This window comes from Eucyclogobius newberryi, unplaced genomic scaffold, assembly GCF_026437365.1.
Source record: "Eucyclogobius newberryi isolate DKJ021-1_F unplaced genomic scaffold, fEucNew1.0.hap1 SCAF_12, whole genome shotgun sequence".
Taxonomy (NCBI): Eukaryota; Metazoa; Chordata; class Actinopteri; order Gobiiformes; family Gobiidae; genus Eucyclogobius; species Eucyclogobius newberryi.
Window position 1 is genome coordinate 29832649 of NW_027315746.1, and position 14012 is coordinate 29846660.

General features: G+C 40.4%; 2 protein-coding genes across 2 annotated transcripts in view; one reads left to right on the forward strand and one right to left on the reverse strand.

Annotated features, from left to right (window-relative positions):
* The window catches only part of angptl4 (angiopoietin-like 4), a 128741-nt gene that overhangs the window by 52087 nt on the left and 62642 nt on the right, over positions 1-14012 (forward strand). The window lies entirely within an intron of this gene.
* insl3 (insulin-like 3 (Leydig cell)) lies at positions 3971-6020 on the reverse strand. Its single transcript, XM_072440289.1, has 3 exons — positions 5799-6020; positions 5305-5327; positions 3971-4190 (listed from the first exon to the last, which is right to left on the reverse strand). The coding sequence occupies exons 1-3, from the start codon at positions 5993-5995 to the stop codon at positions 3982-3984; spliced, it is 429 nt and encodes a 142-aa protein (XP_072296390.1). The 5' UTR covers positions 5996-6020; the 3' UTR covers positions 3971-3981.

The following is a 14012-nucleotide window of genomic DNA, read 5'->3' on the forward strand; positions in this document are numbered from 1 at the left end:
ATCAGAAAAAATTGCCTTCGGCAGTTATGCTATGAGGCAAACTGGTCGTTAAGGACAAATACTTACTTTACTTACTTTATATCTGATCTGAGGACACAGATGGTGTAATATTTCACAGAGTAGAAAGTTTAACTGGGGTTTACACAGCTCTGACTCTTAGTCTACCTGATGTCAGGCACACCACCTGCTTGTTTCCATGGAAGTAAATGTTGGCTGAAATGTTACACGGTGAGACTAATGCTATATATAAATACCTTCAAGTTAAAGGTCCTACAATTCAAAATCAACTTGTGAGCTTTTAACCTTCTATTAGTAACATAGTAGTTTTTTTCTTTTATCCATGTATTTAGATATAATAATTTGAAAGGGGGAGATAAAGCAAATTATGGGACCTTTAAAGAGCTTGAACCTGATTTTGAACAATGTTTAAGTTTGAACTGTTGGCGCCGCTCACTTAGACCTTTCTATCACTCAGATATTTCACCATGACACAGAAACAACCGCATGATATAAAAATTATTTATCTTGACTAGAACAAAGTAAAATCAGGCCCTTCAAAGATGCCAATAAAAACTGTCATAGATGTTTAATTTGCAATGTCTGGCATCACAATTACCATTCTTACTCCCATGCTCCCTGTACTCCACCACACTCTCCTTCCTCCTACTGACAGCTGCACATCACTGTAATCAATGTCATTACCAAATTATACTCTTCTCCACCATCACCACCACCACATTATGGGCTATCTGTGCATCACAGCATATTCTCGTCCTATCAGCAGGGAAAAGAACCTCTTCATTAACATGCAAATTGACACCCACTCCCAGGACCAAGCGCCATGTGTCTCCTACTGTGCGTTTGTGGGTGTCCGAGAAGAAAATATCCAAAGCAACAGGATTTATTTTTCAGATTTTTGAAATATGATTGAAATATTGCAAATGGTCAAGGATCTCAGTTCATTGTAAAGATAAGGCATTATTGCTGATATGGTGTTTTTATAATGAGACTGAGGTGGTGAAAAAGATTGTAGCAGCAGGAGGTGTGGAACATCTTGGGATACTGGAGAAGATATAGTGCTGAGTCAGCCTTGGAAGAGGTCTGTGAAGCTGGTCAGACGTGCCCAGTGTGGACTCATGACGCCACCTGGTGAAGAAAAGATGGTACAGCATGAGATCAACCAGATTAGTGTGGGTTTGAAAATATTTTATATGGGAAAAAATCTATAATTTATCTAAAAAATTTGACTGTGTTGCAAGCTATTTATACACAGTACAGGTGTACTAAAATGGTGATATATTTTGACACTAAATTTGTGTGATACCAGATAGCTGCTGTATTTTTGGTATGCTTCATAAAATCCTTTTTTGACACTGCCAACATTTGTTGTTTGTTTGGTAAAAGGAAACTTGTTTAGTCAGTATATTTTACATATTAACTGTTATTAAAATTGGTAAAGAGTGATATATTACAGAATATAATATGCAATATATTGATTATCGCATGTATTGCAAAACTGTCTTCGTGAAGCATGCCTCTAACACAATGGTTTCCAAAGTGGGAGCCGGAACCCCATGGGGGTCAGAAAGTAAGAAGACAGATGTCCCTACAGACAGACTAGACCTAAGATCACGGGGCGGGACCACATTATGCCGATTTTTTGACTCCCTGTGTGTTTCAAGCTTCTTTTCCAGATTTTTTAAATTATCTTTTACCATATGAACCTTTTCTGCACTACTCCGGCAGTAGGCACACATACTCACAGCGAGGCATCTTGCCAGCACCCAGAGGACCTCAGCACCAAGAATGTTCAGGATTCTAACAGCTTAGCTTTGATTCATATTTATAAAACAGTTTTTCTTTTTTTTTCTTTTTTTTTCTTCCCCCAAGTTGTTTTGATATTATTTTATAGTCTAGATCACGGGTGCCCCCATTTTGTTCCTTGGGGACCAACATTTAAATATTTTTTCATTAATAGATGCCAAGGGCCAAACCTAATTTTGTTTGCATTTAAAACCTTTCTTTGCAAAGAGCAGATGACTTGATGTGGTCTCCTTCATCACTACCGACAGTCTTTTCAGCACAAAAAGTAATCAAATAGATATTCCTAATAAAACTCAGCACCCACTCGTGGGGAAAATTAGACCCCCTTGCCTGCGGTTTGGCCAGTGGGTCCAAACCCCCTAGTTTAGTTTCTAGCTTTAGCTCACATTTTTAGGTCTTACTTATTTTCATTCTTTTATCAATTTTAGGATCTCCAGTGTTTTGTTTTTTTTGTTTGTTTTTTTGGGGGGGTGATACAGGAGAAAAAACTCAAAGAGAGAAACTCTTCAATAAATAATGCAAAAATACAAAACACACATGAAACTGTAACATCAAATATCTAGCCAAAATGTCAAGAAAACAACCAATAAAACATTCAATAAGTTAACAAACTTGTGTACAGTCTATAACAAGTGCATTGATTTCATAAAAAGACACCAGACAAATTTCGATCAAATTTAAATGTTCTCAGTGTTTTGTGCCACAAACAGGGAGCAAAGTTTATTCCACAAACAGGCTTTTTTCTTTATTCAGTGTTGACACTGTGCGACTGTAATATAAATATATCCTGACATCTCAATTGATCAATATTTGAATACAATCTGGCTTCAAGCTTATATGTCACATCATGTACATGTTGTGTACAAGCAGCGTGCTTATGTTTATGCTGCCCAGTGGTCGAGTGGTTAAGGCGGCAGCGCCTATGCCAGGCAAATTGCTGCATTCTCATTCCAATCATGTCATGTCAAGTCATGTCCAATAAAGCCTATATAGGACAAAAATGTGTTGTTTTTTTTAAAGAAAAAAAGAAGTCAATCATTATTCCAGATGCCCAGGTATATGTAGTAGGGTACTTGTTCCATCAAGTGTAAGAATAGATTTGAGTCACTAAAGTGAGTACACTTTAACTGCCCACATTAAATTTTACTTTAATTCAGTAACAATTTTAAATCAACATTTTTTTTTTAATAGGGAATCAAAATCCTATTGAATATTTTGAATCACTTGTGCAGCATAAGGCGCCCTAGCATACAGAATTGCATCAATTGCATGTAAGTGGATGCTGTGTTTTAGATTATGCCCAATTGTTTACATAAATTGTAAATAGAAGTGGTCCAAGGACGGGCACTTGAGGAACTCCTTCGATAAGATAAGATAGATCACCCTAAAGGAAGTGTTTGTGGAATGGGAAGTATGGTGCCCCCACGACCGTTCCCGGAGAAAGGATAATGTATGGATAAATCACTTTGCGCTAAAAATGTTTTCATGAAAACCAAAAGCACTTCATAAAGTTTGATTGCTTGATTGCTTGATTGATTGATTGATTGATTGGCATGTAGTAAGTAAACCAATACATACATACAACTTACAAAGATGAGCATTCCACAAAACCATTCAATAAAAAATGAATGTCAATTCTGAAAAAACATATGGTATTATATAAATGTTTTGTTCGGTTGTTTTTTATCCAAAGCAGATAATTTAGCTTTTCAGATATTTACTTTTAATGGTATTTATTAATTCGACATAATTAACTGAAAAGCAGGTTACATAAAATATTAATTTCGGTCAACATTTTATTCTATGTATTTATTTAGTGTCATCAAATGCTGTTGTATTGTTTGAAACTATAGACCTTTATTTTAAGTTAGGACAAGAAAAAACAAAATATTTTCATATTTTTTATTTTTTTATTGCAGTTAAGTCCCAGGGTCTTTAAATATGATTAATAATAATAATAATAATAATAATAATAATACATTTTATTTATAACGCACTTTACATTCGAATGGAACCTCAAAGTGCTATGATTAAATATAAGTACGTAGTATATAAGAAAATAAATATGAATGGCGTTATTTTCACAGTACATTCTACTATTATATACTTCATCATAATTTAAGCTTCATAGATAAGAATAATTTAGTGGCGCTTGTCTCAGCAGAACTGGATGAGCTCCCTCTTGCTGCAGCCCTTCTCACAGCACAGGTCCGAGATCTTCAGGGCGGTGCGTCTCATGCGAGCAGACAGGGGGAGCCAGCGAGCCATCAGCGCCTCCATGTCCCCCTGCTCCCCGGGCTGTGAGGTGGGTGGGGCTGGGGCAGGGGCTGGGTCAGAGGTGGCCGGGTCAGAGGTGGCCAGGTCCCCTGTAAAACAAGAGGTGACAATTGTGCACTTTATATCACAGAGCCGTAACACATTAACACTAAGACCAATGCATAATAAGGCTTATGCTTTTCCAGGTTGTCAAAGTGCATTATGATTGTCTAGTCTTGGCTTTATTTTGTGGGATAATGCCTGTTGTGAATAGAAAATATAGTAAAGTAGCAGTTTGTGAAGAATAGTGTAAAAAATCTGTTGAAAATTAATTTTCCAAATAATATTTTCTGTTTACATAGAAACTGTCACTTCCGAGGGAACACCCAATACATTAATTTTAATAACCTCATGTCAACAACTTCCAGTTTTCAGTTGATAACGTGACTTGATTCAGTTGTGCTTAAAATACACATAATTTGCCGGTAAATGTATAAGAAAAGGGGAAAAGTGTTTCTTATGATATCTTATTAATTAATATTTTCTCCCACGGTAGACCACTCCCCCTAACATGACGCGCCCCCAACAGTATATCAGAGAAGTTTCCTAACCCTAACCTTACCCTAATTGTGAAAAAATATATTATAAAATATAAAAATGTACTAACAGTGGCAGACTAGAATTTCCTTCTGTTTTACAAGTTACAACCAGAGTAGTGTCCAGTATTGTGTGTGAACATCTCCAAGTAAGATCCAGACTGTTAACTGGCAAAGCTCAAAATCACACAATTAATTACAATTTTGCGCAGCACTAACACCACATACGGGACCGTCTACATAACCCACTCGGGAAAAAAGCCACATTTGCATTTAAAAATGCAGCTATACTTCTATACAAATATCTAATATTTGAGAAGTTTATGCAGATTTCCTTTGGAGTTTACATTTGTTTACATTAACAACCTGAACCAAGATGGCTGCAAGTGATGTCACGTGTCGCATGTCCGGCAGGAACCGATTGGCAGTGGAAAAAAGTAACGATTACCAAATGTACAAATGTAAGTCAAGTATTTTACTAAAGTAACATTTTTAGGTAGTTGTACTTAACTGGAATCATTTTTGCAATGGATACTTTTTACTTTTTGTTCTCTACATTTGAGAGCAGGTATCTGTCCTTTTTTGAACTGGACTGAAAAGTAAAGAACTTTTGAGTCGGGTTTGAGACCAGCTGAAATGGTGGCATCCAGCCTAAATATTTTGAGTTTATGACCGGGTTTTGACAAAAATATCTAAATAAAAATGACTTGATAAAAAATAGTGCTGATTTCTTTCAGGAAGTTACATCAGCTGATAACGGCAGTTAGACAATTGAAGATGGCTCACAGTTATGTTTCCCAAACACGTCAACAAGGTAAAAACATCTCCTAATTGATAGTTTTTGTGGTTTATTTAAGTTTGTGGGTTATTCTTTATCAAGATCTCTAAATTTGAAGCTATAATAGTTACATTCTTCAACTGGTCCTTAAATAATTTTACTTAAGAAGATTTTTTATGTGATACATTTATCTGTATTTTTTTAAAAACTAAAATCACAAATATAAGTACTTCTGCCACTTCTTTAAGGTTTGAGACCACGTCGTGCCCATTTTAGACAAAGACATGTACAATACGTGTACCACACTTTGAGAACTGCTGCCCAACATTAAAACCCATCTTCACGATGACTTATTATTACCTCCTTGCTGTTGCGGCCCCTCCAGCGTCAGCACAGCCCTCTTCAGCCTGGAGTTCCCGCAGTAGGACACCGCATGTCGAATCAGATCTCTCCCGCACATCTTAATGTTCTCCTGCCCCTCAGCCTCCACCACCAGACCCACCACCACCACCAGGACCAGCACCCGTTTGACCACAGACATGATTCAAACTGTGAAAAGCCTCCAAAGAATGCGTTGGACGGACCAATGGATCTGCAGAGGTTTTTATAGAGGACCTCGAGTGCTGAGGAGACGGATTCTTCATGTGATGGTTCAGCCTTGGTGGGGGGAAAGTATGTCCTGAACCTACTTCTGCTCCCTCAAGGATGAAGAGCTCGTTTAGATTACAGCGGACATGATTTATGCTCCAAAACATGCAGGTGCTCGTAATGAGAAGAACATTGTGGTTGTTGTGCTCGGTCCAAGAGGAGTGCAGGATTGCAATGAGATATTCAGGAATTACAAACAAAGCACATCATGTCTAATTATTTCTGAGGAGTAAAGTAGTGTAGAAGGTTGTCTTTAAGTGACATTGCAACATTCCAGAATCCAGGTCCAAATTTCTAAGATGGAATTTGCTGTCAGATTGCAGATTTGTTGATTTAGTTTATGGTTATATTACTGTAATTACTGGGCCTTTCCACATGAAACACAAAGTTTAACGTATTCTCTGTCACTATTAACAATCAAAAGTGAAATTATTTGTTCACATTCATTTCACACAAAAATGCCATTATTAAAAGATGTTATTGTTATAAATTAAAAGGAACTAAGAAACGTTGAAATTCACAAAGATTGCGGTGCAAAACCCAAACAAATAAACCAGATTTGTGGATCTAATGTTTGAATATTTCTATCAAAACAGTAAACCTGGGTCAGGGCCGAGCTGTAAGGGTTTCTGTTTCTAAGAGTCCTTGGCTGGTGTGTTTTTGTCCAGTTCGGTTCATCTATGTTTTACGTCATTGTATTTTTATTCTGCTCTGTTTTTGTTTTGTTTATTTTTTATTGATGTACTCAATATTTAAATAATATATAAATTTGAAATTCTAGAACATGACTGCAACCTAATTGTCCAAAAACAATGCTGTGTCATTTTCTGAGCTTTGAACTCAAAGTTTTCGTGTTCCAGTTGTCAAGGCAATTCATTGTCATAAAAAGTGCTCAAATCAGCCAAAATACTAATCAAAAGTTAATTTATTGACCCGGACATTGCTTTTTACAATTTATAAATCAATGTTTGAGAGTGAATTTCTACCTTTGAAGACATTAGCTCCGTGTGGACGTTAGCAACATTAGCATAATAGAGCATTTATAACTGCAGAGGTTCAACGACAGCATAGAAACCAACTCACTCACAAAATGTGTCAGGTTCACAGACAAAATTTAGAATGCTCTTTTTTTCTTCTGCATAACCTCTATTAAACGTCCAAATCTTCTTGAAGACCAATGAGTGACACCACCGGGCCACAATGCATGTTTATAAAATATGTTTTCAGCAATACAACACATGCAGTTGAATAAATGCAAGATTAAATGAGTTAAATGCCATGCATGCAATAGGCAAAGCAATAACATCTCCATGGAGACAAGAGCAGGAAACAGAACTGCACAACAACAGAGCATAAAAAACCTTTGGCTTCCTCTTCTTATCACAGTTGAAATTCCTACATTGTCCAGACTCATTACATAACTCAGGGAGGATGTCTTCTCCTTGGATCACTTGTTATTGATAGTTATCTGAACACAGCGTGAATGAAGGCCGCCAATTAGGAGAGAGAGCAGGGTGAACCATGGCGAGGCTTGACCCTGCTTACGGAAATAAGATGGACCAGATGTCTGTGAGCTGCTGAGATCAAATCATGAGAATGTGCAAATGAGGCCTCCACTATTGTAGTGTTGGAACATAAACTCAGCGTTTAGCAACAGACATTAAAATTACTATACATAATTTTAATGTCTTTTCATCAGGCGCTTGAATGTAAGGAAATACTAAACTAGGAAATAAACAATAAATAATGGGTTATTTCTGTTTCTGTTCTTTCAAATGCCTGGACACAAGGGCATGCTCTTCAGTTTTTGAGGAAACACTGAGGATATTTCTGGAAGAAGAATCCTGCTCCTATAGTTTACATCAACATGTGGAATTCTCTTGGCCATTGAACCCACAATCATCAATGGGCTGAGGGGCTTTGTCTTGTCACTGCCACATTCTGGGCCCCCTAGAGGTAGAGCAGTAGAGTTGTCAACAATTGCACTTGAGTACAAATACCTCAAAATAATTAAAAAGTAATAAGTAAAAGTACAAAAAAAATGTCCAAGAAATTATTCAAATAAGAGTACAAAACTATTTTAATGTAAACTACCACAACTATGAGTAAGTACATTTTCATGTTGAATTGAACCTCCTCGTTTCATTTCTAGAGCAGGATATGTCATATATGTCATATTCATGATTTATGTGATATGTGATTGGTCTGATTATAGTCTTGTGTGAGTGTCTTTAATTGTAGCTTCTGGCTTGCACGCTGCAGCAGAGGCTTCTGTCTCCTGATCCTCTCCTCAGCCTTATACAACACACTTAAGCACACAAACCCCCAACACTGTCACTGCACTGTCAACTAGGAACTATAGCCCTGGAGGTGCTTGGAACTATTACATTTCAGTCTAGTAAAAGAATTCAAAACTTGTCTCTACTTGATTTGCTTTTTTTTTTTTGCATCAGTTTCAAACTAAATATTTAGCAGAGAGTTGTAGACATTAACATATTTGTTATTAGATTGAAGCAGCTCTCCACATGTTGGTTGTGTTTTGAGCTCTTACAGTAGAAAATGTCATTATTCACTAATTACCATTGACACTCTCTGATGGAATTATCTGTTGGTTTCCATGGAGAAAGATAAGTAGTTTAATGCCATACTGTTAAACCTTCACCAAAAAAGCTGCTAACCTTAAATACCTTTACAAATATGTTCTAAAATGCATGGAATTCTTGTGTTAGTTCAGCAGTTCAGATTACTCTTAAACGTTAATGCTCTAATCTGTTAGTCCTTGTAGTTCTACGACATGATTCTATAATGTTACCTGATAACTAAACAACCCTAACCCTTACTAACCAATTAACTGACTAAACTAGCCTCTTAAGTTCCATCCGATTCTACCTGAAAATACTGTATATACCTGTAGCTTATTGACTTGATATTTTCCCAAATGCAGCTTGTGGGTTGGGCAGACTGGAGCAGAAAGTCGCCTGCAGATAATTGACTTCCGCAGCGTGACCTGAGCAGAACTAATCCACAAATCCTGTTCTTAGATAACGACAATGTTGGATTGGCGGGGATCATCACTACATAAATGGTATAAATGATCATCACTACATAAATGGTATAAATGACACGCCAATATCGGGACACATCATTGATTCACTCAGGTTTATAATGTTGACTTAAAGAAATACACTCAGGTTTATAATGATGACTTAAAGGGCCGATACCTGATATTTTTGCATGTGATAAAGTGAAATCTGTTTTGCCCCAGTATATATATATTGTAAAGGGAGTGTCTACAGAGCCGCGGCGCACGGCCGAAACTGCCATGTTATTTTGTGCCGCGGCTCCTGAAACTGCTGCGCTATTTGACCGCACCGTTTTAGACCGCGCTGGGTTAAGGTTAGGGTTAAGGGTAGGGTCAGGGTTAGGGTTAGGGTTAGGATTAGGGTTAGGGTTAAAGGTGGTATGGACGATTTTTTTCAGCAAATTTTTTATCATATTTCCTCGTGGCGTGGATAAATCATTTGTCCTGCCACGTATCAATCATAAAATGCACCTATCGCTCACCTGCAGCCGCGTCAGGCTCGTCCCCACGTTTCCGCGTGCCAAAGCGCATGGATCTATCATAATATAGTTCCCTCAGTGTACGGGGCAAAATGAAGACGGAAAAAGACAGTTCGACTTGACGCAGAAGTGGACAGAAATCTACGGGAGACGAGCGATGTGATGCGCTCCGTTGCGCTAATAAACAAAGGCACGTGTGTGTTGTATCGGTCCGCACAGGGGAGTGCGCATGCGCACTTCCACCTGCGTTCTCAAATCGCCAAAAAATCGTCCATACCGCCTTTAAGGTTTGGGTTAAGGTTAGGGTTAGGGTTAGCCATGAGGCTATATGGCAGTGCCGCGGCTCCTGAAATTGCTGGGCCATTTGACCGCGCCGCGGCTCTGCAGCCACGACCTTTTGTAAAAGCATCTATTTGGACTACAGCTCTTTCTCTGCATCTCGTCATAGTGTTTATCAATTTCACCATCATCATCAAACAGCAGAGATGAGATCTTGTGGGTCTCAAACCGGACACCTTCCGACCCCTGACAGCGCCTTGAAATTCTGTCCATAAAACAATAAACAGAACCGGTGACAATAGGCAGCCCAGGCGGAGTCCAACACGCACTGGGAACAGGTCTGACTTACTGCCGGCAATGCGAACACAGCTCCTGCTCTGGTCATACAGGGACCGGACAGTCCTCAGCAAAAGGGCCCCGGACCCGATACTCCCGGAGCACCCCCCAAAGGACAGCCCGAGGGACACGGTCAAAAGCCTTCTCCAGATCCACAAAGCACATGTGGACTGGTTGGGCAAACTCCCATGAACCCTCAAGCACCCGATGGAGAGTATAGAGCTGGTCAAGTGTTCCACGACCAGGACGAAAACCACTCTGCTCCTCCTGAATCTGAGGTTCAACTATTGGTCGGATTCTCCTCTCCAGTACCCTGGAATACCCGGGAGGCTGAGAAGTGTGATCCCTGTGTGGTTGGAACACACCCTCAGGTCCCCCTTCTTGAACAGAGGGACCACCACCCTGCCAGTCCAGAGGCATTTTCCCCGACCGCCACGCGATCAGCCAAGACAGTCCTACAACATCCAGAGACTTTAGGTACTCCGGATCTCATCCACCCCCATAGCCCTGCTACTGAGGAGTTTGCCAACAACCGCAGTGACTTCAGCTTGGGTGATGGACGAGTCAGCCACCCCGGTCTCTACTTCCTCTTCGGAAGACCTAACAGTGGGATTAAAGAGGTCCTCAAAGTATTCCTTCCACCGTCCTACGACATCCCCAGTCGAGGTCAGCAGGTCTCCACCTGCTTCACAAACAGTGTTGGTGAACCACTGCTTCCCCCTCCTGAGGTGCCAGACGGTTTGCCAGAATTTCTTTGGGGCCGACCAATAGTCCTCCCCAAACTCCTCCCAGCCCAAGGTTTTTGCCTCTGCGACAATACAAGCTGTGGCATGTCTGGCCCCTCGATACTTGTCAACGGCCTCAGGAGTCCTACAATTCAAAGAGGCCTGATAGGCCTCCTTCTTCAGTCTGACGGCATCCCTTATTTCCGATGTCCACCACTGTGTTCGGGTGTTGCCGCCATGACAGGCACCTGAGGCCTTGTGACAGCTCTGAGCAGCTGCATGGTCCACTTGGACTCAATGTCCCCAGCCTCCCCCAGGATCTGGGAGAAGGTGTGAGTTGAAGACCCTGCTGACAGAGAGCTCCGAAAGACGTTCCTAACAGATCCTCACAATGTGCTAGTCTGTCCGGCTTCCTCCTCCGCCAGTGGATCCAACTCACCACCAGGTGGTGATCGGTTGACAGCTCTGCCCCTCTCTTTACCAGAGAGTCCAAGACACGCGGTCAGAGGTCAGATGACACGACAACTAAGTTGATCATTGATCTCCAGCCTAGGATGTCCTGGTGCCACATGCACTGATAGACACCATTTTGTTTGAACATGGTGTTCGCTATGGTCAATCCATGGCTAGCACAGAAGTCCAATAACAACGCTTCGGTTCCGATCAGGGAGGCCGTTCTTCCCAATCACCCTTCTCCATGTGTTGTTTCCCGTGGGCGTTGAAGTCCCACAGTAGAAAAACGGAGTAGGCCGACACAACAGTGGGAGACCTGTCCCCAACCCGAAGACGTAGGGAGGCGACCCTCTCGTTCACTGGGGTGAACTCCAACACTTAGCGGCTAAGCTTTGAGGCTATAAGCAAGCCCACACCAGCCCACCGCCTCTCCCCGCGGGCAACACCAGAGAAGTGGAGCGTCCAGCCCCTCTCAAGGAGATGGGTTCCAGAGCCTGAACTGTGCGTGGAGGTGAGGCCGACTATATCTAGTCGGAACCACTTAACCTCCCGCACAAGCTCAGGCTCTTTCCAACTCAGAGAGGTGACGTTCCATGTCCCCAGAGTTAGTCTCTGTGTCCGGAGATCCGGTCGGTTCCTTCCGTCGACTGCCGCCCAGATCTCTCTGCACCGGCCCCGTTACGGATCCTCCTGCAGGTGGTGGGTCCAGGGGAGGACAGTCCCACGTCACTCAACAAAAATTTTACTCAAGTAAAGTAAAGTGCCACATTTCTAAAGGTGCACGTGTCTCCATAGAGCTGTTCCACAGTATGGCTTGAAATGTATCTATCTCAATGGAAACAAGAAGTTAATGCCAGCAGGCCAAGTTACAGGCCAGATCAGTGAAGGGGGCTTTTTCAGGGGCTTTTTGAGTACCCAAATTATTTCTATGGAATAGCAAACCATTCAATAACATCTCCATGGAGACAAACAAGTGGCGACAAATTATCCACAAGAAAAGTTACCGGTACATGGTGCACTTTTAAAGTGGACATATAAGGCAACTTTAATGAGCTTTTAATCTGATTACAAGTCTTTCCTCCTCATTAGTTTACTCAAAGTTCTATCTTGATTGATTTCTACATGAGTGAGTTCTGTTTTCACCAATCACCCATCCCCGCCCACATCCCTGGACTTAGTTATGATTATTTGAAAAATTGAAATACAGAGTGATACATTCAGAGTTCAAAAATGTCATGCAGCCACTTAAAAAATAAAAACATCTAATTGACAATCTGCTCTTAGATACAGTGATTGTGATAGTTTATATTACTAAGCTCTCAATACAATAGCAACAACCAAGCAATATAATATACACATATTTTTACTTTGAAACTTTTCACATGACAAAACATACACAATATACATATTTACATAGAAGAGATTATATTCTCTCATTGTACTTCCAGAGCCCAGCCTCAGCCCTCCACAGCTCCATGCTCGCAGTGACCTGCTGCTGTGCGTATAGCCGTCTGCTCCTATATTTAGCCTCACTTTGACAGGAGTCTTCACACTTAGCATGCACTTCAGCGGGACCCAGGCTTACAGCTTATCTGTGCTGCTTCTCCCCCTTTAGGGAGATAAGGCCATTCAGGACAACCCAGTCAGGCACACAGCACACAAGGTGGACACTGGGCACAGGCCGGGCATGACAAATAGGACATGTTGATCATAATTGTAACTTTTCAACTGGTGTCATCATTGCTATAGTGTAGAATATTACCCAAGAATAACCTGAGTTACAGCAGTAGCAAAGACTTTGTTTACCTTTGATTATTTAAATGGAACACATTCTAGGAAATCTTTTGTTCATCGTTTACTCAAAGTTGTATTTTGATTGATTCCTGCATGTTTGAGTTAATCCTGTCATGTCTTGCAACTGAGGCTCAAGGGGATCTACCCCCTATCCCCACCCACGTCCCCTTACTTAGTTGTGATTATTTGAAAGAATTTAGACTGATACATGTAAAGTTGATGTCTCCTAGACACAAAAAAGACAATCGTCTGCTTGTTACAGTGAAATGTCACTATGAAGAGGACTTATTAATTCTGCAGTTTTGAACAGGGAGTCAATGGACCGGTTTCTATCACTAAGCAATTTTAGATCAATTGCAGTTTATAATTAAAAAATATATATATATATATATGCTCTTATGCTCTTATGTTTTAGTTTAATACTAATTTGACTTGGCTTCATTATTTGCCAAAACCCTTCACTGTGAATCATTTACACATTCAAACTCAATTGAAAACAATTATAGGTATTACTTTTTAACAGAATTAAACAGAATTCCTAGCCACATTGTACATATTGTACAGGTCTCATTATTGTGGGGGAAATTGCCATTAAACCATGATCCTGGTTCTCAGCCAGAACTGGTGTGTGAATTTAGTGACTGAGCTAGATAGGATCAGAGTATGTAGCTAAGCATTAGCCTACTATGCATGTTAAGATACAAGTAGTTCTTAAACTGGGAAGTAGGCAGCAGTGCTAGGCCAAAGGCCAGAGTAACAAAC